Genomic DNA, 27,909 nt, shown 5'->3' on the forward strand with positions numbered 1-27,909 from the left:
AGAGAGAGAGGGAGAGCGAGGGAGACCAGCATGAGACGCACGAAGGAGAACAAGAGAGCAGCTGTTGGAAACATCTGAGCCTGCAAGACCAGAACCAGGGTCAGACAACCAGGGCCAGAGGCTGCACGACACCCAGGAGTCAGGACCCCAGACCAGGAGCGGGCCCAGTCCAGCATGTCGGAGTCCATCAGGAGGAAGAGCTCCAGCAGGCAGCTGCTGCAGAACCTCATCAGGTGAGAAACAAGCTTTAACTCGGGACCGTCGCAGGTCTGTGTTTTTAACTGGCACCTGCACCGCCAGGTCCCAGGTCCTAGGTCCCAGGTCCTAGGTCCCAGGTCAAAGGTCCTAGGTCCTAGGTCCCAGGTCCCAGGTCCTATGTACCCGGTCCCAGGTCTCTGTAGTTCACTTCAGCTCTCTTTATAGGACTTTCACAGCCCTGCATTAATTGGACAGATAACGGTTGCAGCAGTCGATCAGTGATTTAATAACGTAATTAAATTGACCAGGTCCAAGTCTGTCTGCATCATGACTATGTTTCGTCTTAATATGTTTGTATTTATCCTTTATGTACTTTTACTATAAAGAATCTTGCTGAACAAGAATATTCTAATAGTATTATATACTTGATTCTACTGATTGCACAACTGGAATAAACCACGAAGGAAAACGGTTTATGTTCACAAAAAGGACAACGGAGGAAAATGTCTTCTTGTGTCGTCACGTGTTTGGGGGGTCAGTGAGGACCGATGTGTTTGGGGGGTCAGTGAGGAGGACCGATGTGTTTGGGGGGTCAGTGAGGAGGACCGATGTGTTTGGGGGGTCAGTGAGGAGGACCGATGTTTGGGGGGTCAGTGAGGACCGATGTGTTTGGGGGGTCAGTGAGGAGGACCGATGTGTTTGGGGGGTCAGTGAGGAGGACCGATGTTTGGGGGGTCAGTGAGGACCGATGTGTTTGGGGGGTCAGTGAGGAGGACCGATGTGTTTGGGGGGTCAGTGAGGAGGACCGATGTGTTTGGGGGGTTAGTGAGGAGGACCGATGTGTTTGGGGGGTCAGTGAGGAGGACCGATGTGTTTGGGGTGTCAGTGAGGACCGATGTGTTTGGGGGGTCAGTGAGGAGGACCGATGTGTTTGGGGGGTCAGTGAGGAGGACCGATGTGTTTGGGGGGTCAGTGATGTCGGGTGTGTTTGTTTGGGGTCAGATTAGATGGTTTTGTAAAATGGTCCGCCGGGTCGGTTGTCACCTTTTGCACAAATTGAGATTTTCAGTCTCCGGTAGAAGAAAAAAAACACCACGAGGTGACCTCAGCTGTCAAACCCCAAAACCAGGTTTTCATATTAATTGTGGAGAAGAAAAGCACCGCTGGCTTTTCTCTGCTCTTTAACTCTATTTCCCACGAGGAGGAACTTTCTTGCAGCCCGATCAAACACAGAACACACAAACCTGAATTGAAATGCGTAAAAAACATCTAATTTACAACATGTGAAACATATTAACCCTCCACGCTATCGTAAAATAATGTAGGCACATTAGTGACAGAATAACAATGTAATCATTTGTGCTTAAAACATCATCCTGCATCATATGGATGCTATGCTAAATAGTTTTCTCTCTCCTGTTCACGACTTGTCTTTCTAATTCATGAATTAATTAATTATCTGTAAAAGCAGGTGAAAAAAGGTGGATATTTAAATTTAAATAAATTAGTCTTACAAATACAGCCAAAAACAAGATCAGCCGCCTTCACAGATGGAAAAAAACAACAACTTTCCCCCACTTGTTTAACAGATTGAAATAGTTTTTGCAGGTACAGTGTCTAGGGTTTGGTGGCATCTAATGGTGAGGTTGCAGATTGCAACCAGCTGAATAATAAATTTTTGCTAGTTCAAAGTCATATACGGATATTTATTTGATACAGGTCGGTGCAGTGGTCATTAGAAAAGTGCAACTTAAAGCATTCAGCTGGCATGCGGTGGTTACCAGTAAAGATGCTAAAGAGAACAATAAGGGACCTAGAATCAAACCGTGCGGAACACCAGACAAAAGATGTCACAAAGATACAGAAGACGAGGTCGTGGTCTAGGATCCGGTTGAGTCCATTTGAAAGCCTCTGTCTGTAACCTGTTGTCGGATGTGATTGTACTGGATGCAGCACTGCGTTTGAGTTTAGGGTTAACTGCTAAAACAGAGCAACCATCAACATCATGTGACAGAAAACATAGAATTTAAAGGTGAATCACTGGCTGACGTAAAATCAGAGTCATGCACTCATAGTCATGCACTTCACACGGACACACACCCGTAAAATAATGCATATATATAAACTAGTTTCATCCCTGTCAAATAAATAATAAATAAATAAAAATAAAATATTTTAGCTGCAAAATCCACCTTAAAGACGCCTTTTTAAAACAAATGTTTATTTATTTAATTTTTATCCCGCTACATTTGAAACAGTTACTGGTTCTGCAGACGGATATTCTGCCTGCACAGTGAATACTTTAACTTTTTTCCTGAACACTTTTTTTTTTTACTATTCTTCTGAAATGATGAATACATTGAATCTGCCTTTTTTTAATCAGCCTCGCATTTAAACCCCATCATGTAACATTTCTAACTGCAAAATCACCCCAAATGTAGTTTTCTGTTTAACTCGATAATTTCTCCGTCATCACAATTCGTTTTGACTTGATTCCCTTTCACAGCGTGCTTTTGTTATTTCTTGTACCTGACGTAGTTCTCAAGCACCAGCGTGGTGTTTTCAACATCCCAACTGCTGCTCCTCCTCGTTGTCGTCGATGGGGACAACGAGCTTCCCGTTTCCACGGTGACCGGTCGGAACATTGCTGTGTGACTTCACCGAAAATGACACCGAAGCTCAGCAGAGTTCAATGGATTCTTTTTATTGCTGCAACTTCCTTAATGGTCATGACATCATCTGGCTGAGTCCTGAACCCCCTCCAGCTCAACTCCACACACACACACACACACACACACACACACACACACACACACACACACACACACACACACACACACACACACACAGACACACACAAAGAAAATGCAGTTCCCCAAGCCTCCATTGCCTCATTGTGCAAATGTTGGAAAAAGTGATGCATATCGGACACATTTCCTCCATAATTTGCTCCGTTTTTTTTACATTTGTGCTTCTGCAGCATGGAGTTAAATGTCCAAGCCGACTTTGAAGGCACCCGGAGGAAACAAAAGCCCGTAACAGCAGAAATGACCTGCCCCATCAATAACAGTAGATAGTGATTATCTACACTGAGTTTTCCACCTTCTGTGTTCAGAGATCTTCACGGCGCCCCCTAGAGTCCTACCGCCTTGTGTATATTTTATGTCTTGTGTGCCACAAACAACCCCGTCTCCTATAAAGTGCGTTTAAATAGTTTTTGCTAATTACGCTGCGGTGTCGGCCCTGATGAGGCCCCGAGGCTGCTTGTTGTTGGGTGAATTAAAAAGAACTACATTATTCTGGAGTTGCAAAGAGGCGGTCGGGGTTCCTGGAGGACAAAAAGCTCTGGATGTTAAAACCAACGTGTGTCCAAAGTTCTGTTTTCAGTTAGGTTTGGCAACAAAAGCCTGTTGGTGAAGGTTACGGGGGAGTACAGCGAGAGCCCCAAATCACCATAACAAGTCATTTGTTATGGTCATAAAACAGCTGTATGTCAAGATCAGATATATTTTACTGTTTCGATATCGTAGCCACTTAATGGATGTTTTAACAAGCTTAATTTCCTCATTATGTTAATATTGAATCATCTTTTGTAAACGTGTTTACTGTTGCAAATCTGTTGTGTATAAACCAGGTCGTGATTGGCACAAGATCTGTCACACAAGTTATCTTGTTTTGCACAAAATCATTGTCTTGATTATGAGATCACATGTGCGGACAAGATGTTAGATCTATCTTTTGTTCATGCAATCATTCTAGAGTCAAACATTTATGATTTGTAGTTGTAAAGAGTAACTGAACCCCGGCGTGTTGGCTGAAGGGTTAGCCAACGCCCGATCGTCCAATCACAGCACACCTCAGTACTTTTCTCTCCTTTCTGTTCTGTTTTCTGTTTCTTATTTGGCGACAGTGGAAGTGCTTTCCTTGCTATTCAAGTTTCATTTAGTGGCTGGTTTGTAAGCTAGATAGCTAATTCCATGTATTAATTGCTGTTTTTAACTTACCGTTCATGATGATCCTTTCACTTGGCTCATGCTAATTGCTAGCACTGGTGCTAATTGCTAGCATGCGGGCCCTGCTATAATTATTGTTGGGCAAGTGCTGTAAAGGTCTGTTATAGCGACAAAATACAGTTTCAACTCTTTCCATGCATATGTGTATGTACGCTAGTGATTAGCATTAGCAACTAGCATCAGTTATTCCGGGGCTAATTGAAAAGGTCAACACTCTTCTTTCCACAGTCTGCAGAGACCGGATGTAGGGTTTTTAATCAGTGAGGTGTGGAGGGGGGTTTGGTCGGCAACGAAAGCTGCCTCTGTATACGTCACCTGGTTCCAGATCAGCCAATAGCAAAATCCAGAGAGTCGCTATGCATGTTTACGTTTACATTTACATTTCAATAACATTTGTCAGAAGAAAGAGAAACTTATGGCTGTCGGTACAGTAAGGATGTCAATAGAGAAGGTTTCAAGCACTCCTCATTGCGAAGCTAACCCATTGCTGGTATACAACAAAGATAGCTAGGGTAAGTTACTACACTATGCTAAGTACTATTTTTAAGTGCCAGGACATATGGACATTAAAGTTAGTGCAGAAGTTGTGTTTTTTTGCGGTTTCCGGATTTGGACATGAATCAATCAACCACACAACTAAATACTGAGTTATGTTGGTTTTTAGCAGAAAAAGTGGTTGGTTACTCTTTAAACATCCAACATCACCAATAAGTTCATGTAAGGATTTCACTCTCCTTCCCCCTGGTTGCATTTCAGGCGGTGGTGGCGATGACCTCATCACACAATCAGAACTCATCCCTCGTTGATTCACGACTGAGAGGCCAAAACGATCACGTATCAAATAGATTTACAGAAACCGAGGACTGACTCTCGTCCAACGCTGCCTCTGCAACTCCAGCGAATGTGACCGTATCTAGGTCACTTTCCCACATAATAATAATGGCCGCAGCATGTTTGACTCGCCGCCCATCGTGGCCGATGTCCTCACCAACAGCCCTAACTAACGACATTAGCATCGGACTATTCTTTTTTTGTATTTTTTGGTCTTTTTGTGCTACAAAGAAAAGGTTTGATGAGCTGACATGTTGGGAGAATGAATCATACCTTTGGGCCGATGCCTCGTCATGACAAAAGCAAGTGGTGCTCATGTTTCCTGTCTTTGAACTACATTCAGACTTTTACCAGCAGCAGTTTCAGAACATGTTGACTTGCTTTAACGTTCAAAAAACAATTTATATTTCTCATGCTGTTCGTCTGAATATGTCTGTCTCTTTAAAGTCCCAAACAAGCAGAAGTTGGAGCCTCTTTAGCTTCTGTTAGGGTTTCAAATGTTTGACGACCCACTCGTGTTCACAGAATATTAACCAATCAAATGAGACTCTGGGCGGGAAGTTCAGGAGACGCCTGACGCCATTGGAGGGCGGTCAGGCTGCAGCGTGCATCAGTGTGTCTGCTGTCGTGACACCATGCAGCAACCTCCGGTTCTGAAAAGTGAAGCCAAATCTAAAGTGCCTTAAACTGTCACTCTCCCTGCTGGCCACCAGGGGGCGACTCCTCTCTGGTTGTATAGAAGTCTATGAGAAAATGGTCCTACTTCTCTCTTGATTTATTATCTCATTAAACATTGTAAATGTTTTACTAATTTGCCCATCTTTGCATTGAATGTGTAGACAGTCACGCTGCAAATATATATATATATATATATAGCAACAGTATAGCAACAGTAGACAGTAGTTTGGCTCAGCTGGAGTGTTGCTTTAAGACATTTATGGCCGTCACGTTTCTCACCAGTGGCACCACATTCTTTACTGCGGCAGCGTCATCGTGGCCAAATCTACAAAAATAACATCCAAGTTTTAGACTTGCAAATTATCCTTTTTAAAAACAATGACACACTTTGGAAAAACGTGTTTGTACCCGACCAGCAGGTGCTCTCCAGAGAGGGCTGCTTGGAAGCTGATTGGCTCTCTGAACAAACTTCTTGTTATTCCAATATTTCTTCTTTTTTTTTACAAGACTTTCTCCAGACCTCCGTAACGATGACGAAATGAGTTGTGGCTACTCCGGATTACAGCCTCCCTCCTCCTCCTCCTCCTCCTCCTCCTCCTCCTTCCTCCCTCTTAGTTTCTCTCCAGAGAGTGAGAAGAAGTGAAACAACACAGCAGCTGGCTCCGGCTACACCAGATGTGCTCGGACAATAAAAAGAGTTATTGTTATCGAGCCCCTCCCTCTGGAAACGTGAGAACTGAATGAGTTTTCTATGAAGACAGAACAACAACTATTTGTTTCCCACGTGAGGAAATAACTTGAACGCCACAAAAATATTTTCGAGCCAAAAAGCTAACGCCATGCTCCTTAATGCACGGCTTCAGCCAGGGGCCTCGACCAATCAGGGGCCTCTTAATAATAATAATAAACAATGATGATAAACGTCCGTATTCGTGGACTCTGGAGGTACTACCAAATCACTGAGCACATCGCTCTTCATTGACTCTGAACATCCTGGGTGGGTTCTAGTCCTCTTCTATGTGTAAAGAGATAACTTTTGTTGTGACAGGACACTATGAATAAAATAAAATAAAATAAAATTGTTCAAACCAACAACATTCTTTTTAAAATGTCCTCAGATACCAACTATGTATGCATTAATTGGGAGAAATGTGTATGAAACATACACAGGACATAGACTATAGGATATTTCTATTCTGACAGCCTGTTGGTGTCCATGTTGGTTGCAGTTTGACGGCCCAGCGGAGCCAGGAGGACGCTGAGGAGGTGGAGAGGGAGAGGAGGAGGAGAGCCAGGGAGAGAGGAGAGGCAGGCCCCTCCTGGAGGGAGGCCCCCCAACACAGCCAGCTCACACACAGCACAGAGTAAGTAAGACTCCTCTCTGGTTGTATAGAAGTCTATGAGAAAATGGTCCTACTTCTCTCTGCTGGCCACCAGGGGGCGACTCCTCTCTGGTTGTATAGAAGTCTATGAGAAAATGGTCCTATTTCTCTCTGCTGGCCACCAGGGGGCGACTCCTCTCTGGTTGTATAGAAGTCTATGAGAAAATGGTCCTACTTCTCTCTGCTGGCCACCAGGGGGCGACTCCTCTCTGGTTGTATAGAAGTCTATGAGAAAATGGTCCTACTTCTCTCTGCTGGCCACCAGGGGGCGACTCCTCTCTGGTTGTATAGAAGTCTATGAGAAAATGGTCCTATTTCTCTCTGCTGGCCACCAGGGGGCGACTCCTCTCTGGTTGTATAGAAGTCTATGAGAAAATGGTCCTACTTCTCTCTGCTGGCCACCAGGGGGCGACTCCTCTCTGGTTGTATAGAAGTCTATGAGAAAATGGTCCTATTTCTCTCTGCTGGCCACCAGGGGGCGACTCCTCTCTGGTTGTATAGAAGTCTATGAGAAAATGGTCCTACTTCTCTCTGCTGGCCACCAGGGGGCGACTCCTCTCTGGTTGTATAGAAGTCAATGAGAATTTGGTCCTACTTCTCTCTTGATGTATTATCTCAGTAAACATTGCAAACATGAGTTTATGGTCTCAATCTCTAGTTTCAAGTCTTCTTCAATCCAGCATGATGTTCATTTAGTACATTATGGTCCATTTAGAGTCCACCAGACCAGAAAGCAGGGGATGCTTTAGGGGGTGGGGCTTATCTACTGATTGACAGGTAGCTACCAATGCTAGTTAGCTACTAAGATGACTTAAACACGTAGCTGTAAAGTTGAACCTTGAATCATGAAGCTAACTTTGTTAGGAGCTTCACACCAGAATCCACATGGATCCAGATCCAGTAAGGTTCATTGCTCTGCTGCTGTGTTCATCAGATCCACCCGTCGCTCCACAGTCCAAATATGGTCACTTCCTTGCAAAACAATCCAAGATGGATGAAGTCGCTCTTCCAAACCGTAGATTCATATTCATCATATAGATTTGAGAGTCGTAAGAATCCTCTCTTCAGACTTTTGAGTAAGAAATCGAATAAGCCTGATTTAAAGATTAGTTAGACATTCGTGAGGACAACATTTGGCGAGTGTCTCTTTAAGTGTCCTCAGCTCGGTTGGGGACTGATGGATTTACATTGTGGAGGTGTTGTTTGTGTTCCAGCTGAGTCTCCTTTAGCTGATTACAGGGGAAAGAGTCCGGCGACGCTGCAGGTGACGGAGCTGAGAGCTGCCAGACAAACAGGACTGGAAATATCATGGTAAAGCTGAGGGACGAGCTCTCGGAGGACACCTGGGTGATAAACTCCCCACGGCTCAGAATTAAATGAAGCTGAGACACACGGCTGCAATTTAGAACCACTTGAAGGTGTCTGGTCCTAAACAACATCAGCTGGTAGGTAGTTTAGTTCAGGCTGACGAGGTCCAGTCTGCTGATCTGAGTCCACCTGGAACAGGAGCCCTCTCTGTTTATTGGTCCCGTCTCCGTTTCCATGGCGCCCGAAGCTGCAGGTGCTGTCTGCCAGCTGCCAGCTGTCCTGTGGGGAACCTTTGGGTGACACTTAGTTACCTCCATGTCAGCAGCAACGGGAGACAAAACTCTCCTGCAGTCTACTTGCATGAGGCGTCTGGTATTTAATTACAATTGCGTGATAATGGGAGATGTTTTTCATTTGCAGTTTTAAATTAAACAGCAGAAATAACGGTTATGTACTTTCATAACCATTATGGGGGATTCAACTGTTGATGTGGTTACCTTAATGCTTTCAGAATTAGGTTTAATTTTTCTGATTCACAGGTTTTTTGTGACGACATGCTTTACCTTTTAAATGACTAAATTTTGCTTGTTAGTAGTCTAATTAGCCTTTTCTTTCCAGGCTCCGAAATGGTTTGGTTTTACTGATTCAAGCTTGAAAGTACTTTCAATCGAACCCCTGAACCACTATGCTTGTATCCAGGGCAGTTGAATTCTGGGCCCCCTGAAATAATATCGGTGTGGGCCCCTCTTCCCATTCATTGCCACCTACTGGGGGCTGTGTGTGGGCCCTAGCGGGCTGTGGGCCCTTAGAATTGTCATCACCTTTCCCCCCTATACGACGGCACTGCTTGTATCAGATCTGGGTTTCTTTGCACTAAAACCAAAAGCTAGACTCCGCTTCCTGTCCCGTCCTCTAAAAGGTAACGATTCCCTGCTTGGTTCCCCCCCAGATGCGACGGGGAGCTGAAGCCCAGGTGCTGCCTGGTTCTGGAGGAGGACGAAGGCTTCAGCGACTGGAGTCACCGGTTGGAGAATCGTAACGAGCAGGAGGCGCAGGATGACTGCAGGTCCAGGGTCCAGAGACCCTCAACGCAACCTTGGAAAGCTGAGTCTGGAGAGGAGAAACGGCCGGAAGGCGAGGCGGAGGAGCAGGGATGTGATCCAGAACCAAGCGGTCCGTCAGAGGAAGCTTCGACGAGGCCTCCAGAGAAGGTTAACCGCCTGACGGGTCGATACAGCCGATACCTGATCACGCTAAAAACACGGAAAATCATGGAATTTTGAAAAGGGTTCAGCCGATTTGTTACAGGGTCGGGATAATAAAAAAAACACACATGGTGAATTTTCATTAACGCGATAATCGTGAATATTGTTTCGACTTGAAGAAGCTGTCTAGCTTGTTATCATGGTAGAGATGTGAATATTTTTATTTTAACACTTACTTAGCCTTTAGTTATGAAGTTGTTTGAATATTTATTTTTCACACAAAAATAAGATTTCAATCTGTAATGTTATGTAATGTAAGTTAACTGAATGTGAGTGAGTGACAGCAGTGTGTTTTAGTGCCATTTTGATGATCGGGTTTAGATCGTGAATCGCAATTCGGGATGTGGATGCAATTAATGAAAATCAGGGTTTTTTCTAATAGCTTTTTTTTTATCAGTGCAAACCTTTCTGGTCCCGTACTTTCAGATCAAGGGTCAGTTTGGGTTGGTTTCGTCTCGATATCCCGACACCCATAAACCACTAACTAGCTAGGAAACATTTTAGCTAGAAAGCTCCGCAAGTTCTAATGTTTTTCTATTCATTGGTGCATTTTGATCAGATCAAGGGTCATCAGCTGATCTTCCTTCTGAATATTTGATATTATTTCTTTAGATGTCCAGCTCCAAAAAGGAAGTGAGGAAGTCGTACAGTTCAACGGTCTTCCTGTCGCAGGACGCCAGGGGCCAACCGGCAGACAGGACGTCCTACCTGGTTGCCGGGACGATGAGGCCACGGTGGGTTCTCCCTATGGCTCATCGTGTGGTGTGTTTGCATCTTAACATCTGGAGATCAGGAACTCCTCTGCTTTATTTAAAGGCTTGTTATCGTTCTGATGCCGAGGCGTCTCATTCGGCATTAATTATCTTATATTTTAAAATCTGTCACTTTAAAGCTGGCTGGTGACCGTTGGCTTACAAGCAATCTCACTTATAAAATGTCTGGTGCAGCGCTCGCTCCACCTAAACACACCGCGGCTACATGACATCACTTCCTGCTAACTTGACATAGTGTGTGTGTGTGTGTGTGTGTGTGTGTGTGTGTGTGTGTGTGTGTGTGTGTGTGTGTGTGTGTGTGTGTGTGTGTGTGTGTGTGGGGTTGGGGGGGGGGGTGTCCTCCACAGCGGAGGAGCCTGCAGGGTGGATGGGGAGTTGGAGCTGAAGGAGCAGAAGAGGAAATTGGAGCAGGAGGAGCAGAAGAGGGAGGTGGAGCAGGAGGTGCAGGTGGAGCAAGAGGAGCAGAAGAGGGAGGTGGAGCAGGAGGTGCAGGTGGAGCAGGAGGAGCAGAAGAAGGAGGTGGAGCAGGAGGTGCAGGTGGAGCAGGAGGAGCAGAAGAGGGAAGTGGAGCAGGAGGTGCAGGCTGCCCTGACGAGGGAGTGGAGGTCAGCAGAAGATGAAGACGAGCAGGAGGAAGAAGAACTGAGCTTCACACATGAAGACAAGGGAGACCTCCACCTCAGGAGGAAGGAGCAGGTGGAGGAGGAGAAGGAGGAGGAGGAGGTATTACTATAACTACCTTTGCAGCCATTTAAGTTATCATTTAATTAATTGTATTATTATTTCATACAATATTATTATTATTATTATAGCACTGCAGGGTTTTAATGTCCACATGTTCCTCCATCAGGACAAACTTCCCATCTTTAACTCCGCTCTTCCACACCGCGGCGTTCCGACACGTTTATTATTCATAACCTCGTCTTCTACCGAGCGGTAGTGCGGCGCCCAAACGCGTCTCCTTCCATAAAACACATCAAGCAACGCTCGCTCATTAGAAAACCAGCAGAGTTCTTGGCTTCAAATCCAAACTTCACGCAGCCAAAGAATTCACCTTTTGGCTGCCGAGGTGCAGAAATGAGGCGTCGGCCCGACGATGATGTCAGACGTTGTAACGCATTCCTGCTTTTAGTGCCCGCGTTTTATTAGACTTTTGCCACCGAATCCCACGCTGAGGGTGTTAAACACCTTCTTTATTTAACCGGCCATGCTACGATGTTTGTAATAACATGATTGTTGGGGTCGTCCTAGAGGTCGACGGGGAGAGGGAGGAGCCAGGAGGGGAGTGGGAGGAGCCAGGAGGGAAGCAGGAGGAGCCAGGAGGGGAGCGGGAGGAGCCATGAGGAGAGTGGGAGGAGCCAGGAGGGGAGCGTGAGGAGCCAGGAGGAGAGCGGGAGGAGCCAGGAGGAGAGTGGGAGGAGCCAGAAGGGGAGCGGGAGGAGCCAGGAGCCGACCAGAACGCCTCAGTGTGACGGCGTGGAGCCGCTGATCTACGGCCCCATGAGCCCAACCTTCAAGGTACACCTCGTCAAACCAGGGGGGGCTGGGCAATAAAGTTTACCAGATTCAAATTAAATTAGCGCCGGCGTCGTTAAGAGGTGGGGGGGGGGGGGGGGGGGGGGGTTCTGTGGTGAGATGACTGGCAGCCTCACACGGCCTTGTTTCCAGTTCCCAGTCAGCTGCAGCAGAAAACCACCATATAACCGCTGTGTTTAGTTGGATGAGGGACGGAGGCTGCCAGTCATGAGAGTGATGATGTCACTGATGGCAATGATGATGATGATGATGATGTGTGTCTCTTTCACGCTGCCCTGCTGCTCCTCCAGAAACTCCTCATCCAGTTCTACCCGGTAAGTCTTCATGTTGGAAAACGTCTTCTCGCCTGCCGGAGCTGCAGGAACCTGACATCTGCGTGTCTTTGCAGGACGAGGTGAACAGCAGAGTGTCTCCAGACGGTAAATGCACGGTGAGTCCTGACACTGGGGTCAAAGGTCGGCAGCTGCCCTTTGAGTAGAAACGCAGCAGGTCGATTCTACAACTCTCTGCCTTTTTGTTGTGGCTTTTTGGCTTCCAATATGTCTTATCTGCATTATTACTATTATTATTATTATTATTATTATTATTATTATTTAGAGATGCAAAGCTTTATCGATTAGTTGTCAACTATTAAATGCATCACATCTGAATAAAGTGACACCCTGGAACAGCTCATTTTAATTGAGTCCAGGTTTCAGATTTGAGGGTTTTTCCTCAAACCCAGTAAAGAAACGTCTTCTGAGTCACAGATGACATCTTTGTGTCAGTTTGTAGATCTGAACTGCTTTAATAGAATGTTTCTAAGGATAATTAATTAATTATTAATGTCTCATTTATTCCCTCAGATCATCGAGAGAACCGAGTCTCTGAGGAAAAGGTGAGTTTGTGTTTGTGTGGTGATGAAATCATTGAAAAGCTTAACTAATAATGAAACCTGTTGGAAATGTTCTTAAATCTAAAAATATGTTTCCTCATGAAGCACCAGCAGCGTAAAGAAAACGCCGCCGCCTGTTTCTGTTTCTAAGATCGACAAGAAGCTGGAGCTGTACGCCCACGCTCTGGAGGTGAACGCCGCTTCTCCTTTATCAGACGTTTCCTCTCACGCCGTCTAACCTCCTGGATCTGACTTCACAGGTCTCCTCGAAGGAGGGCCGGTCGGTGCTGATGGACCTGATGAGTCCCTCTGAGCCCGTCTCCTCCAAGAAGAGCCTGTTTGAGGCCGGAGAAGCCTGGAACCAGAACGCCGCCTCAGTCACACCGTCCAAGGTTACATCAGCAAACTTATCATCGTTTCTCTTTGTTCCTGAATGTGCGGAAGCTTCATTTCGCCGTTGTTTGATGGTGAACATCCACCGGAGGGAAAGTCGTGATGGATCTGGGAATCCGGTCAGAGATCTCCGATGTTACACTTGGAGGATTCTCGGGACCGCAACGTTTACCTGAATGAAGAGGTTTTCGTTCATTACGTCTTTAAACAGGTGCAATTTGGTTTAGAAAGAAATAAGGAGTTCAGGCGGCAACGTCCGGATCTGAAAGTGAAGCCAAACCTGCATTATCTCTGCTGGCCACCAGGGGGCGACTCCTCTGGTTGTATAGAAGTCTAGTTTAACCCAGTAACTCAAGATTATCCACAGACCGTGATGTTGTGAGCAGAATCTCAATGAAGACGACCCCTGGAAAGTTGCGGAATAAGTCAGATAATGATAAAAAAAAAAAAATTACATTACATTTAGATTTTGTGGGAAAAAAAGAAACAGTTGAGGAGGAAAATAAAAAAAAAACAAATAAAAATGTATTTAAAAAAATAATAATTTGACGAGAGAAGTGCAAACGTGACCCTTAATTAAAAAAACAACATGAAACATTGACGACTCCAGGATCACGACTGTTGTTGTTGTTGTTGTTGTTGTTGTTGTTTAAAGTACGTTTCATTCTTGAAGATCTTCTTCTTCTCTGGCTCAGGATGCAGATGGTATGAGAGTGGGCGTGGCCAATCTCATCAACCAGTGGGTGAAAGGAGGTGAAGATGGGAGCTGGTGCAGCTCGCCCTCCAGACCGGCAGTAAGTCCACCATGATATATATATATATATATATACAATCTTTGTTCCCCAACGACGTCCCTTTTCTTCCGTTAGCTCTTTCGCTCAGCATTCCTGTCTGCTTCATGCAACCACACCCAACTCCTCTTCATCTGGTGTGAATCAGCTCAGGTCGAACAGAGCAAGGCAGTGAACATCTGCCCCCTTGTGGCTGCAGCTGCAACAGCATTCAGAGGACTACCTGCGTCCTGTAGTTGGTGTGTTGCTGTAATCTGTAGAAGGGGTTGATGCTTCTCTTTACATTTATAGGACAACAGTGTTTTTCGCAGGCGGCAATTTTCCAGGTCTGAAATGTGAACTGCCTTAAAGTTGCATTCTCTCTGTTGGCCACCAGGGGGCGACTCCTCTCTGGTTGTATAGAACTCTATGAGAATAAGATTGACAGGTCCATTAAGAGTCCAGCAGACCGGAAAGCAGGGGTGCAGTCAAATAGTCTTTTTTGCTTAGGAAGGTTCCTAACTGAAGAAGTGACCCGGAAGTAAACAAGTGGCCGCCATGATAAGAGCCGTTTGGATTCTCTAAGAATACGAAACACCAGGTTTTGGACGCGGGGTGAATCTGTGTCTGACGAACTCTGTTTTATCTGCTGTTTCAGGAGAACTCGGCCGGCAAAAGATACAAGTTTGTGGTGACGGGTCACGGCAAGTACGAGAAGGTTTCTGAGGACGGCGACTGCAGCCCGGATTCAGGTGGGACGGTCCAACTGTCCCTCACTCACTCAGTCACTCACTCATTCATTCACTCAGTTTGAGTTGCAATAATGTTCCACATATTTACATTGTTACCTCATTTTAAATATTTGCTTTAAATTGGTTATTAATACTTTTGTTTAATCACTTATTTGCTCATTCACTTTAATGTTATCAATAGTTGTGGCTATTATATTATATATTATACTGTATTCTGAAGCCTCATATCTCTTCTTCCTCTGAGCCTCAGAGCTCCATTAAAAAAAAATATTTTTCACAATTCAGCAATTCAATTGTTAATTCAGCATATGATTTCTTTGCACAGGCCTATTTATATGGTGGTGGTGGAAGTAATATATATATATATATATATATATATATATATATATATATAAAATAATAATTAATAGCTTAATTAATTAATTAATTAATTCAATATTTTAAAATATTTTATTTTCCGGTTTTATATTTAATTATCTATATAAAATCATCATACTCATAAAGACATCCTCTGAATCCAATATACTACTGATTGCGGATTTGTTTGACATGATAAAACCAGGCAATACGGTTTTGGCTAAGGTCTAGGATTAGGGTTAGGGTTAGTGGGTTACGGTTGGAGTTGGGGTTTGTTAATTCAGTATATGATTTCTTTGCACAGGCCTATTTATCTGGTGGTGGTAGATGTAAAAATTAAAATAAATTTAAATAAATATAAAATAATTTTAAAAAAGCAGTGTCATGACGGGCCCTCGCTCATATGCGGTCGTTGAGTGCCTGCGGTCACATGGCAGTGTCGCCACCGCCTACCCCTGCTGGACCGCCTCCTACCCCTGCTGGACCGCCTCCTACCCCTGCTGGGCCGCCTCCTCGTGGCGCAAGTTTAGACACAAGCAATCGACATGAAAAGCCATCCATCTCCCTGACAGCTGTCTGAGGTGTGATGAGACAATGAATAAAATCATTAGCAGGTGTGGAAAGTTTCATGACTGTTGATCTGGTGTGATCCAAAGTGAAACTACATTTCAGTCACAGAGTCACACACATGTCCATGCCTTCCTGACATCTCTCCTCCTCCCCCTAGTGTGACCCCTCCTCCTCCCCCTGTGTCCTCTCTGCAGGCTGAAATGAGACGAATTAGTCAAAAAATAATCAGGTGTGGCTTTTACTTGGAAAAAGTCATAAAATCAGTGACATTTCCTGACGCCAGTAGGTGGCGCTCTGACTGTGAGTCAATATTACAGTGTAGACATGTTCAGAGTGAGACTCTCATCAAGTATGGAAAGTTTGGAGCAGATCAGAGAAGAAACACTGAAGTTATAATAGTGTTGATGTTCATGGCGAAGGTTCACCTCACAGCTGTCTGAGGTGCATCTGAAGTTAGGAGGAGACCAGACAATGTGTATCTCCTCTAGGTAGTAAAGCATGAGGCCCGAGATCGTTTAAAAACAGGGTTTATTCTCAGTCATCGACCAGCCCGTGAGAACTGAAGAAAAGGACAATAAACGAACAATCACAGAAATATGCTAATGCACAGTTTGTAGCGTAATGTACACAAATACAACAATAGACACACCTCGTAGGCTGCACACTACCACAAAGGGCTGAATCTTGTCTTTCTTCTCTCTTCGTCTTCTTTGTTTACATATGTTGTAACTCTCTTTTACTTAACTTTACCAGGTGTGGAGACAACCGACTGTGTTGTTTCTCCCTTGCCGCGCTCTGCCAAGCGGTGTATCACTAAAGTGGTACCGTGTAGAAACAAACAACTGAAAGGTAGATAGGAACCAAAAATAAATAACTAAATGAGAATGTATTAAACTGACATGTGGGCAGTTACACAATGTATGAAGTCAGGTGTGGAAAGTTTCATGTGTTGATCTGGTGTTAGGCAGTGACAGAGGTCACATCTTCTCCATGCCTTCCTGACATCTCTCTGAGTCCCCTTAAGCCCAAGTTATGCTTCCGCGTCGACACAACGCAAGGGGGCTTGCGGACCCCCTTACGTCCAACGCAAGGGCCTGACGTGCACCTCCCAAAAATCCTAGACGCGCGTCGAGGCGACGCAACACCAACGCAACTCCAACGCAGCGGCATTGGCTGTGATTGGTCCGCTAACTACATCCGCTGGAGACCGCTATCCGGTTTCCACTCATAAACACCGCCATTTAAACTTTTAATAGGCTACTTTTATTGTTTGCACCTCGTTTTATTGTTTGCACCTTCTCGCTTTTGCACAAAGAAATAAAACACCAAGTTCTGAAAAATAGTGGACGTTTAAAGCCGGAAAGTAAACAAATACGCTATAACGAGGCTAACGACGATATACGTCAAGAGTCTCGGTCGGTCGGTCGGTCAGTCTTTACAAAAAACATAGCGCCCTTTACCGGTGTGGCATTGAATTGCATTTCGACACGTAAACCCAACGCAGAACCATCACGGTCTCCAAGCAACTGCGTGGCCGTTGCGTGATCACTACGCGGAAGCATAATCAGGGCTTTAGTGTTCCTCTCTCCCCTCCCCCACTATTCACAGTCACAGAGCTGATACGCAGGTGGTTAAAAAATTTTTTTTTGCCCACTTCCTGTTGACTTTAGGCGGTGGGTCCAAGAGGCTTTTTTGTACATCTCCACATGGTCTATCTAGGAAAAATATTTTGTGCATGTACGCCCAACCTAAAGGGGGGGCTGTTACTCAGAAAAAGGGCATAAAATCAGTCACATTTCATGTCGCCATAAGGTGGTGCTAAATGACAGGATTCATCTTCTGGGAGCTATGAATACCAATCCATTAGTTATTTTCATCCCTTGAGCCACGGGAAACAAAAAATAAACACCAGCTGTCAAACTTTCCTTAACCTTGCTTCATTATTTGGAAATATTGTACTTGACTTTGATATAATTGTGTAATGATAGACGAGGGCAAAAATCTGACTTTTTCTTTTAATTTACACAAAAATGGCAACAACAAGTAAAAATCATCTCAATATTACAGCGATGGCACATAAAAACAAATTTCCTTACAGGTTTGCCTCTAAACAAATAGATAAATAAATATGCCATACACTATGTCAACATATAGGCCTAAAATAAAATACCTGGGACTGTCTACCCGAGACTCACCTCTGCAGCCTCTACACGGAACAACCAGTGCTATCAGAATAACTCATAATACATAAAGGGATCAATAACGTCTTCTTCTTTTTAGATAAAGGAAAATAAATGGATCATGGACAGAGAGTCGATAAACAACCTGATGCAGTTGAATACTGATTTGGATGTGGGTTACCATGGCAACATTATCATCATCATCAGCTGCGAGGCCTGTGGGTCAGCCTTAGTTGCCCAGTCCCAAGATTTATCAGCCGTTGTGGCGTTTCCCTCCGTACCTGACCTTCAGAAACCTAAACCTGCTCTGACTGGACCTTCGTCCTTCACCCATCTCTCTTTTCCTTCTTTCAAAATCCGTTTCCCCTGTTGTTCCAGGAATGTAAAAGCCCTATTTATTACAGAGATTACAAACTGCCTGCCAGCGGTGAACACTAAATAGCCTTTACTTTGTTTACAAAAATAGAAAAAAAGGTGGAGCATGACAAATAAATCTTGTATCTATGAAGGTACCCACAGTGCATGCATTCAACACTAAATCTATAGCAAACGAAAAAACAACCCAACATTATCGAGAAGCAGATAAATGTTCCTTTCTTTCTTACTTAATCGTTTTCTTCTTGTCAACTCACATCCTCACTGTATTTCATTTAAAGTGCAAAGATGCCACAACTATATCAACTTAACTAAATTATAATTTCTGACCATTGAAGGCAATAAAAGCTAACTTATAGACTAACTATTTAAGGAGGGATGACTTTTCTTTTTGTGATTTAAGCCGTAATCAACACTTTTAATCTGTAAATAAATCTACAAATGGTTTTCCATTTCCATTATTCTCTTTTGGGGTTTCACCCACCTCTCTGATATCATTGCATCTTACTTTCACTTACCATTGAACAATCTAAAACATTCTTTTGCATCAGTTCAAGTTACATATCTTTAGTTTTCATTGAACCAAATCCTCTCGCTTTCCTGTTGAAGTCCTTATGCTCGTCCTCCTGAGATTTGCGTTTTATCAGCCCCTTTTCAAACACGGCTGCTATCTTTGAGAGCGGTTTCTCTGCCGCCTCTTTGAGCTTCCTGGCGTCAAAACGTGGGCTGTAGAGTAAAATTGGCAGGCGACTGACAAAAGACGGAACTTCTGCTTGATTGTCTTTAGGCTCCTTTTTCTTATCCAATTCTTTCTTGTCGCCACTGATCTGCTTCAGAATTCGGTCTTTGGTAGAGAACATCTGAAAGAGGAGGGCGTCCCACATCTTCAATGCCTTGGGACCTTCCTTTATGTCAACCACTTCCTGATTAGCACATTGGTCTGCTGATGACTTATCACCGCCTCGATCTGTTTTCTCATCGCCGCCACCGGAATCGACCTGAGATTTGGCCTTTGGCTCTGGAAACGTAAGTTCCTCCGGCTCAACGACCATGTGTTTCTTGAGCCGGCCCCATCCGCTGAGCTTGCCCTTCAGGCCTTTTGGCTTCTGGGCTGCTTTGGGCTCAGCGTGTGAAGGGGATGTCTCCGCTGTCGCAGCGTTCTTGTCATCAGTTGAAGATGCAGTTGATGTCGTTGACTTCGTGGAGGGTTCGACCGCCGGGACTTCCGTCGGCGCAGCTGAAGTTTTGGTCCTCAGAAGGTCCTTCTCCTTGAGTCCAGTTTTTTGCGGAGATGGCGGTGACATTCCTCTGTTTGGGGTTGGAGGTTTGACTGAGACTGAGGCCTGAGGCAGAGAGGCAGGAGTGGCAGAGTCAATCACAGCGGCTTTAACTATGGATGGTTTCATGACAGTACCTGTTGCTGGCTTTGCAGGGGAGTTCTCTACTGGTAGCTCTGTCGAAGGCTTAACGTTACTGGTGTGCAAGCTATTCTGGACCGAATCGGGAGCAGACTTCGAGGAATCTGAGGGGTTTGTTTCTACAGTGGCAGAGGAACATCTCGATTCTACCTGCTTAGCGGGGGCAGTAGCTTTACTGGCTAGACCAGGATCGGGAGTTTGGATGGGAGCACTAGTATCAGTATTCAGTGAGGGGAGATTTCCTTCATTACTGGAAGTTGTTGCTAGGTTTGTTTTAATCGTGTGCGTTTGGGGAAGTACCTTTACCACAGTGCTGTTAGTCAGAACTGAGGTGTCCGTAGTTGTGGGTGGTTTTATATGTGGTTTTGAGATATTCTCTGTGAGTGACTTAACAGAGGATTGAACAGTGCTGGTAGGTGTATTATTTCGGAGAGGTATAATAAGAGGGTTCATCTGGTCTTTCGTAATGACTGACGAAGGTTTAGTTTCTGGAGTATGGTTTAAAGAGGCGGGAGTTTGACAAGACTGGGGCAAAGTTGGAGTATAACTTCGAATAGGTGTCTTACGCCCTCGTGCGTCTGGTAAAGGGGAGGCTCTTGTTGTGCTCCAAGGTTTAGTTGCTCGGGGAGGGATACGTGGAGCTTTGGCATCTTGGGTGGCTTCGGCAGAGGGGTGAATAACTGTGGCAGCGTGGGTTTTTAAATCCGTGTTTGAGAAGGTTTGAGTGTTTGCGGTGTGAATGTTACTTTCTGTAGATTTCTTTGTTTCAGTGACAGAGTGGCTAAATTGTTTCACTCCGGTCTGAGAGCACACAGAATGAAGGGAGGTTTGGACTTTATCTCCAAACAACGTGGGTTGACTTGCAATGGTTTGCTGATCTACACTGGTAGAAGAAATGTTAGCCATGACGTAATCAGCAGAAGAGGAAGCTGTTGTCTCAGTCTTAGATGTTACAGAATATTTCATCCTCATAGTGGGACATACTACAGATTTATTGACTGCACTTGGCTGAATGAAAGGGGGTTGTTCTTTTACGGTGGTTTTGGTAGTCATTTGTGGCGTCTCTGATGATCTGTGCTCAGCAAGTACTTGGACAATCTGTTTAGCATCAAATCTGAGCTGAGGGCTCTTTGGTGTGACATGCCTCGTGGTAGGGCTAGATGGCATGGTGGTTTTACTTGCCTGTGCAATATTAAAAGATGATTTAATGCTCACTGCTGGGTCCTTCACCACAGGCAACCGTGCAATTCCTGTAACAGGTCCACCATGTTGAATATCCTCTACACTTCCTGGTTTTCCAGGTGAGTCTGTGGAAGGCTTGCTGACTGTTGGCAGCCCTGCAGACAGTTTGTTGGACAGTATGGTTTCACTGCTGGGCATGTTCCGCACTGTGTTTGAAAGATTAGAAGCTGGTCTTGTTTCAACGACACATTTGGTTTGAATGTCTTCCATTCTAATAGTACCAGGGCACTCTGTTGGTGCATTCCCAGTCAGTAAACCTACTCTTCCATTAGTGGGTTGTGAATGCAATTCTGTGTCTACTGTTGAGTTGTTGACTCTGTCGATATCAATATTATTGTGAGTGGGGGGGTTAGGTTCTGTATTAACTTGGCTCAGCAGAACTGCATCTCTAGAATATGTGTTAAGACTGGTGCCAATTGCTTGTGCAGCGTCTACTATATCTCTGCTTGTGTTTGTGTAGAAATTTGCTCCTTGAACAACTTTATCTTGGCATCTGCTTAATATGCTACTCAGTGTGTTTAAAAGTCCATTTTCTCTAGTTGTGTTCAGCTTGGGGGGGGCTTTTGTGTGCACATTGGAGATCATATCGAAAGGGGTTTTGATGCCTGAAATGCTTGGTGATTTGGTTGCAGTGTCAGAAAGGTCAGGCAGTTTGGTTTCTGTGGTAGGTTTGCCCTCTGACTTGGCATTAACGGCAGGTGTATTTGTTACAATTGGAGCAGTTGGAGTTTCTCCGGGGAAATGGATCTTGTTTCCTACTATTTGACTATTTCTGTGAATTTTAGTTTCAGCGCTGAGCTGTTGTGTGATTTTTGTGCTTTGGGCAGCGGCAGATACTGTGGAGATACTGTATTGTGTAGAACATACAGATGCTGTGATGGGCTCATGTTGCAGAACTGATCCTGTGGTAGAGATGATTGATTCTTTGGAGAATATATGTGAGAATTGTGTCTCAGTGTTTGTTTTGTCAAGTTTAAGTTTGGCGTTAGGAGCCACAGAAGGAAAAATGTTCCCCATGTTTATTTTATTGAGAAGAGTAACCTCGCTGCTTGCTTTGATATACTGGTTCACTTCTTCACTTTGTTTACGGAAAACTACTTCAGCTGCCGCTTGATTGGGCTGTTTGGAGGCTTGTTGTATTCCTACTAATGCACCGTTTGCGATGGTAGTCCTTGAAAATGTTGTCTCTAAATCTGTGGCAGGAGACTGACCTACCGGGATTTTATGCTCAGCTAGATCTGGAACAGGCTTGGCAGTGACTTGGACTTTGGGTCCATTGGCTGTTGATGGACTCACTTCACAAGCAGTTGTGGGTGCTTTCTCAAGATAACTACCTTTCTCTATGTCATCTATCGCTCTCGCAAAACGCTGTGTTTCTGCATTTGAATCTACTTTCACTAAGGGGGAGGAAGAACTCGACAGACCATTGCTAGCAGTCAGGCACGGAGTCGTATTTCGCGTTGCCTCTACAGAAAATAGTGCCACACTTTGTGTTTGTGCCTCACCTGCTTTAGGTACAGGTATCGGATCATCAGAGTATGAAGCTTTTGGTGTGGATACGTCACTTGTGGATTGTTGCATTGTTTTCTGTGCCAAGCCAATGGGAAGCTCAGGTTTTACTGTGTCCACGCTAGATGTTTTAAGTGAGTGCATTCCAATACTTTGAGCTTCAGACTGACTTTCCTCAAAGACATCTTTGCTAAGCGTGACGATCCGTTCGGCTGGAAGCTCAGAAACCGTTGCCGGTTGTAAAATGTTAGCAGCAGAAACCTCTATCGAAGATGGGTGGTCTTGGTGTCCATTGAGTTGTTTTACAGCTACATCTATTTTGTTTGAAGAGGTTTCATGAACTACGGGAGATATGGGGCTGTGACGTGAGGCGATAGTCCTTATCCCACCGTAGGCGGCATACTCAGATGGCGTAAGCCCGTAATATGTTGATCGTGATTTGGGCTTTGAGGTCGCTAATGACATTTGACTCTCCAGTAGTGACGACAAAGACTTACGTGCATCCACCACAGGTGGGCGATAAGTGGGCGGCAGGGGGCTTGGACTTGGTGGTGTTTGCATTGAAAAGACTGGTGTAGGGTTGAGAATTGAAGTCTTTGGTGCGGTGGAAGAAAATGATGGGACCTTTGGCAAAGATGAGGCGTCACTTTCAGAAACTTGGTTTGTATGCAGTTGTGGGACGACTGGTTCTCGTAGTGTTGGTTTTCCCACAGTAGAGTCAGGTGCAGTGATACATGATGTTAAGTTCTCTCTAGGGTTCAACTCAGCATTGGCAACACTTACATTAATTGTACTCCTTTGTGTATTTTGAATCTCTATCTTGTCATAATTGCTGGCTTGTTGGATATGATTAACCTGCTTCAGTTCTTCTTTGGCAGCTGGAGGTTTGCTTATACCGTTAGTTAAAATCACAGATTTATGTGTTGGAGCTTCGTTGGGGATTGCAGGAGCTTGTAGACGTTGGGAGGGCTTGAAAGCAGCAAATAAAAGTGGGTTAGGTTTGGATATTTCAATAAAGGGTGTGGATACTCGAGCTGGCGTACAAGAGGGAGTCTTAGGTCTTCCGCATTGGGACACAGGCACAATCCGTTTCGGATCAGATTTCAACACCGAAACAGCGGCTTTCTTTCTGTATGTGTCTGATAATGCCGCTCCCTGGTAGGTTGGGTTTATTATCGTGAGGTCCTGGATAGAGGGAGGTTTAGAGATCTCATAAAATGTTGCCTTTGATGTATAAATCCTGCTCTGTAGGGTATCGGGCCTTGTCTCTTTAACTGCTTCAACAAGGGATATTTTTGAGGCGGATATCTCAGGGGACATCTGGCTTGGAACAACGTGGTCGTTACTGGTAGGTCTGGCAGTCCAAGGCAACATCTGGCTCTGAGGGTTGTCGTTTAAACTGGTGTTTGTCTCCCTCTGGCTGTGAACGAAAGCTTGCGTCTGAGAGTTTGATAGCAGCGCTGGAAGAGGAGGTAGGTCTGTAACATGAGAAGGTGCCGGGCCTGGGCCACAGTTGGGGGCGGCCAGCGATAGGGTCAGGCTGTGAGTTGATATTTTAGTGCTGGACTGCGACGCAGCGGCCGGAGGGGCTGTTCTGGCCGACCAATGGGAATCTGGTGTCATGTTTATATTGAAACTAGAGGCAAGGCGTGATGTTGGAACCTGCTCAGGTGCTGATGGGGTCAGTGAAACCGAAGGTGGCATCGTGGAAGGGGTCACGTCATCGAATATAAAGGAGGAACACTCGTACAGTGGAGCCACCTGCTCTTCATAAGTCCTGAGCTGAGTTATGTGGGCCTGAGGGGGGAGGAAGATGCCAGCTTGGCCGTAGGGACTGCTTCGAGGATGAGGGAATGCAGATGCAGGGTGATCGTAGAGGGAGTCAAAGGGGAAACTGGACACCGACGGGTCCGCATTGTAGACTGAATCCGGTGTCCTTGGAGGGCTGGACTGGTCGCTGTGCTCGAGGTCCGTGCTCGCTTCGTTGACCGGCGACAAACAGGAGCGAAAGGGGATGGGTGTCTGAGAAAGGCTGCCCTTTTTCTTGGCTCTCTTCCTCTTGAGTTTCTGAAGCCTTGCATTGTCTTTTCCCGGCTTCGGCAGTAAGGGCGGACGATACTGCTGCGAAAGGTCAGGCTCCAGGTCAGGCTCCAGCCCATTACTGTAGACTTCCATCAGCATTTTGAGACTCCTGCAAGACGAGACCAGACACGTCAGTCTATCTATCCACAGCCAAAACTTGACTTAATAATAACAGTAATACGTTTTTCACGGTACTCAAATTTACTTTACAGTTAAAATAGAAACAGACAGAAACACATTTAAAGCAGTTAAAATAAAGCACTCCTGTAAAAATAACAGCAAAGCAGCCAGAAACAGTCAAATTATTCATCAAAAGAGGCCTGTCATGGAAAGGTTTAATCATATTTTTCTTCTAATCATCATTTGAAATCAATATTAATAATGATTTTCCCCACTCAAACAAATGAAAATCAGAGCCAAGATCCAATCAGATGTCTCAGGAGGAGGTTACACATCACCTTACTGTTTTGGCTTTTCTAACTTAGGAAATGAATTATTATGATGAAGACGTCAGAGCAGGAACTTGATGAGATGCTGGTTGCATGGTGTGATGTTCTCAACCGCTAAGCTGTTGGAAATGTTGGGTCCGGTCCCGATATAGAATCGGGCCAGAAATGAGTTTCATAATGCCAGCAGCAAATAATATTTTTTTTTATTTAAAATAATAATAATTGATGGTCTTGTGTGTGTGTGTGTTTTTTTTTTAGTAATAAGTTGTTTTTCTTCCTTTTCAGCTGGACAGTTCTATGAAGATTTGTGAAACACACGCTGGACGGGAAAAAACACATTTTAGCCTCTATCACTTCATCATTGTCTGTACGTCAAGCTTCAGGTTGGATATGTACTTATGTCCTGTGTATTGACAAATATCTTGTATCATTTTACAAAATGTAGTGAAGCAAAGTTTCTGTTTAGACTTAATTTCCTCCTGTGAATGATAATCAGCATCTTTTAAACCAATGAAATCCAATTAAAACATTCCTGATGTTTGATTCCTCAATCAGTTTCTCTGTTTGCTTCCCTTTTTTAAATTTACTGTGAGGCTGATTGCTGCTACCATGACGTTGCCCGTACAAGCAACAACGAGCTTGTTGCTGCTTCCACCGTGTTGCCGGTACTGTGTGCTCAGCTGCTTCCCAACTGGACCGATTTAACCCGTGTTAATGGCTCCGAAACAAGTCTGCAGCCGGCTTTAGAAGACGGCCAGCTCTCATGACGACGGGCTCATTAGCAGGTCTCAAACCTCTTAATTGGGGTCCTGAAGATGCTGCATGGCTACACGACGCGTCACCGCTGCAAATAGAAAGGCATGCCAAGCTGCTTTGAGATGATGACAAACTACTTGTGAAAATAGTCTCTCAAGGAGACTGTCGGATTTAAAAATGACCTCTGCAGGAAATAAAAGTACAGGAGGAGGATGAGTGACGCCGCGTACAGGAGAGCGAGCCGGCTCGTGAAAGGGAGGAGCAGCGGCGGCGCCGGCTTCGCTAACGTTCATGAGCAAAGAGGCTTTTAATCGTCAGAGGCGGTAAATTGCATCCAAATTCCTCGGCTGTTAGCGTCACAAGCAAACAGTAAGAAAGGTCAAAGGTCGGAGGCATCATTAACCGACAATAAATGTAACATGCATTCCTGCTGCACCCGGGGATACAATAGACAGATATCTTTAGATTGTTTGAAAGCTCATACAAACAATAATTAATATTCAAATGTGACATTTTACACTCACATGACATGTTAAAAATATGTGTAAAACCTTACAATCGCAACTTTAATGTAAAGGGTAACAAGTAAAGTGCAAACTACAACCAACAAAAAAACAAAAAAAAAAAACAACAATCAACAACAATACTGCTGCTTATTACAATGAAAGAAAACTAAGTCAAAAATGTAATTAAAATACAAGCAAACTGCAAGAAACTATGAATCAACATCAATACTAATAACTACAATAATAATAACAAATGACAACAAAAGTGTAGCAAAAAAAACAGACAAATCAACGACAATAAATCTACTTATGACAATAACAAAAAAACAAGAGAGGTGTCACAAGCTGAATTGTTGTCTTCCCGTCCAAATCTCGGGGTGGCTCTTCGGGGGCGACGCTAGCTCAAACGTCCGGGATCTAATTTTAGAAATAAGAGCAAACATCCTGACACCGAGCACCTGCTGCTCTCACACAAACAGCCTCCGTCTGCTGGAACTCAATCTCAGGCCCAAATCCTCCCAGAGCTGTCCGACCGGGAGCTAAGCCTCCAGTCTCGGAGCGAAGATTATCTTTACATTTTAACATACGTCGTGTTGGCACCGGTTTGCTCTGAGGGAAGCAGGATTATCACACCCGATGCCATATTTTACATTTTTTAATATTCAAGCTGTAGAAGCTGGAGCATCGAAGTGCCTCGAGTGTCTTTTCATTTAAAAGATGTTTTGATTTGAGGGAATATGTTTGAACGTGAATCCTTGTTGTCACGGTGACTCCTCCTGTCACGGTGACAAGAAGGCCAGCTGACACATGAGACCCCCCCTTTTAAGGCCCTGGGCTCGGATATCTGGGAGGAAAGTATAAGATTAGCTTTGTGTTAAAACTGTGCCGTGACCTCAATCTCTCTCGCATTAAAGAAGTCACTTAAACAACGTGGAGGACGAGCTCTTTATTAACCACTCGAGTCTTTGTACTTTTAAACTTGACAGGCTTCAAGGTCGGTGTAAGCAGCAGAAACAATGTATTTGCACCTGAAAGTGTTTTAATCTGACTCAGAAGATAAGATAAAAGCACTTTTTTTTGCAAGCTTTTCCCCTCGCCGACGCTAACGTCTGATATGCATCATGCAGCGTTTCACAGATTTCAGGCGCGTGCACGTGCATCTATCAAATCCTATGCGGTGTCTTGCAGGTTAGCACCCGGGCCCACTGGGTCAGGACCACTCTGCAGCACCAGCAGCTCGTCAATCAACAGACACCCGGTTTGACTGCTTTACCTTTTTGGCGAGCGGCTGTCGGGACAAACTGCTCTCTGCTTGTTAATCCCGGCTCAGAGTGCCACAGGGCCACTCATCCTGAAGTGAACTGAAGCCTTCAGGGAGCGAGCCATCGAGCCCGCGGACGCTCCAAAAATAACATCGCAGCCTTCAGTGTGGTGGTGGTGGGGGGGGGGGGTTTCCAGGCCACCTGAGACGGTGGAGGTGCAGCCCCTACAGGCAGTCAGGATCACACCTGAGGGGGTTCAGCTCAGCAGACCAGCAGCACATCAACAACCGCCATCACACCTTCAGTTTCAAGAAATGATCAATCTTATGTTGTTCGCACCAAACGTGAATTCAGGGCTCTCAAGTTTTTAACTTAGCTCAGAGTGAGATTTTGGCTGGAGGTACGTGTCCACAGGCAGCGTTATTTCCAC

The 27,909-nt window shown here is 44.8% G+C and overlaps 2 protein-coding genes across 8 annotated transcripts; one reads left to right on the forward strand and one right to left on the reverse strand.

The window, feature by feature from the left end:
* On the forward strand, nt 1-25,515 carry LOC311014349 (uncharacterized protein). 6 transcript variants are annotated; one of them, XM_084010909.1, is made up of 15 exons: nt 1-233; nt 6,950-7,084; nt 9,360-9,621; nt 10,288-10,409; nt 10,796-10,940; nt 11,004-11,171; nt 11,700-11,966; nt 12,275-12,298; nt 12,373-12,414; nt 12,830-12,861; nt 12,964-13,048; nt 13,119-13,250; nt 13,947-14,045; nt 14,680-14,773; nt 25,241-25,515. In XM_084010909.1, the coding sequence occupies exons 1-15, from the start codon at nt 175-177 to the stop codon at nt 25,264-25,266; spliced, it is 1,692 nt and encodes a 563-aa protein (XP_083867035.1). In that variant the 5' UTR covers nt 1-174; the 3' UTR covers nt 25,267-25,515. The 6 variants fall into 6 exon arrangements, with proteins under 6 accessions (XP_083867035.1, XP_083867034.1, XP_083867036.1 ...); XM_084010908.1 differs by having other exon boundaries at nt 10,796-10,922; nt 10,986-11,171; XM_084010910.1 differs by having other exon boundaries at nt 10,796-10,833; nt 10,906-11,171.
* Nucleotides 17,279-27,630, reverse strand: LOC311014246 (uncharacterized protein). Of its 2 annotated transcripts, XM_084010731.1 has the most exons (3): nt 27,491-27,630; nt 22,922-24,615; nt 17,279-19,598 (listed from the first exon to the last, which is right to left on the reverse strand). In XM_084010731.1, exons 2-3 carry the CDS (start codon nt 22,925-22,927, stop codon nt 18,813-18,815), a joined length of 792 nt encoding a protein of 263 aa, XP_083866857.1. In that variant the 5' UTR covers nt 22,928-24,615; nt 27,491-27,630; the 3' UTR covers nt 17,279-18,812. The 2 variants fall into 2 exon arrangements, with proteins under 2 accessions (XP_083866857.1, XP_083866856.1); XM_084010730.1 differs by having other exon boundaries at nt 17,279-24,615.
* Between the last annotated feature and the right edge of the window lie 279 nt (nt 27,631-27,909).

The sequence above is a fragment of the Eutrigla gurnardus genome (genome assembly GCF_963514095.1).
Source record: "Eutrigla gurnardus genome assembly, chromosome: 1".
NCBI lineage: Eukaryota > Metazoa > Chordata > Actinopteri > Perciformes > Triglidae > Eutrigla > Eutrigla gurnardus.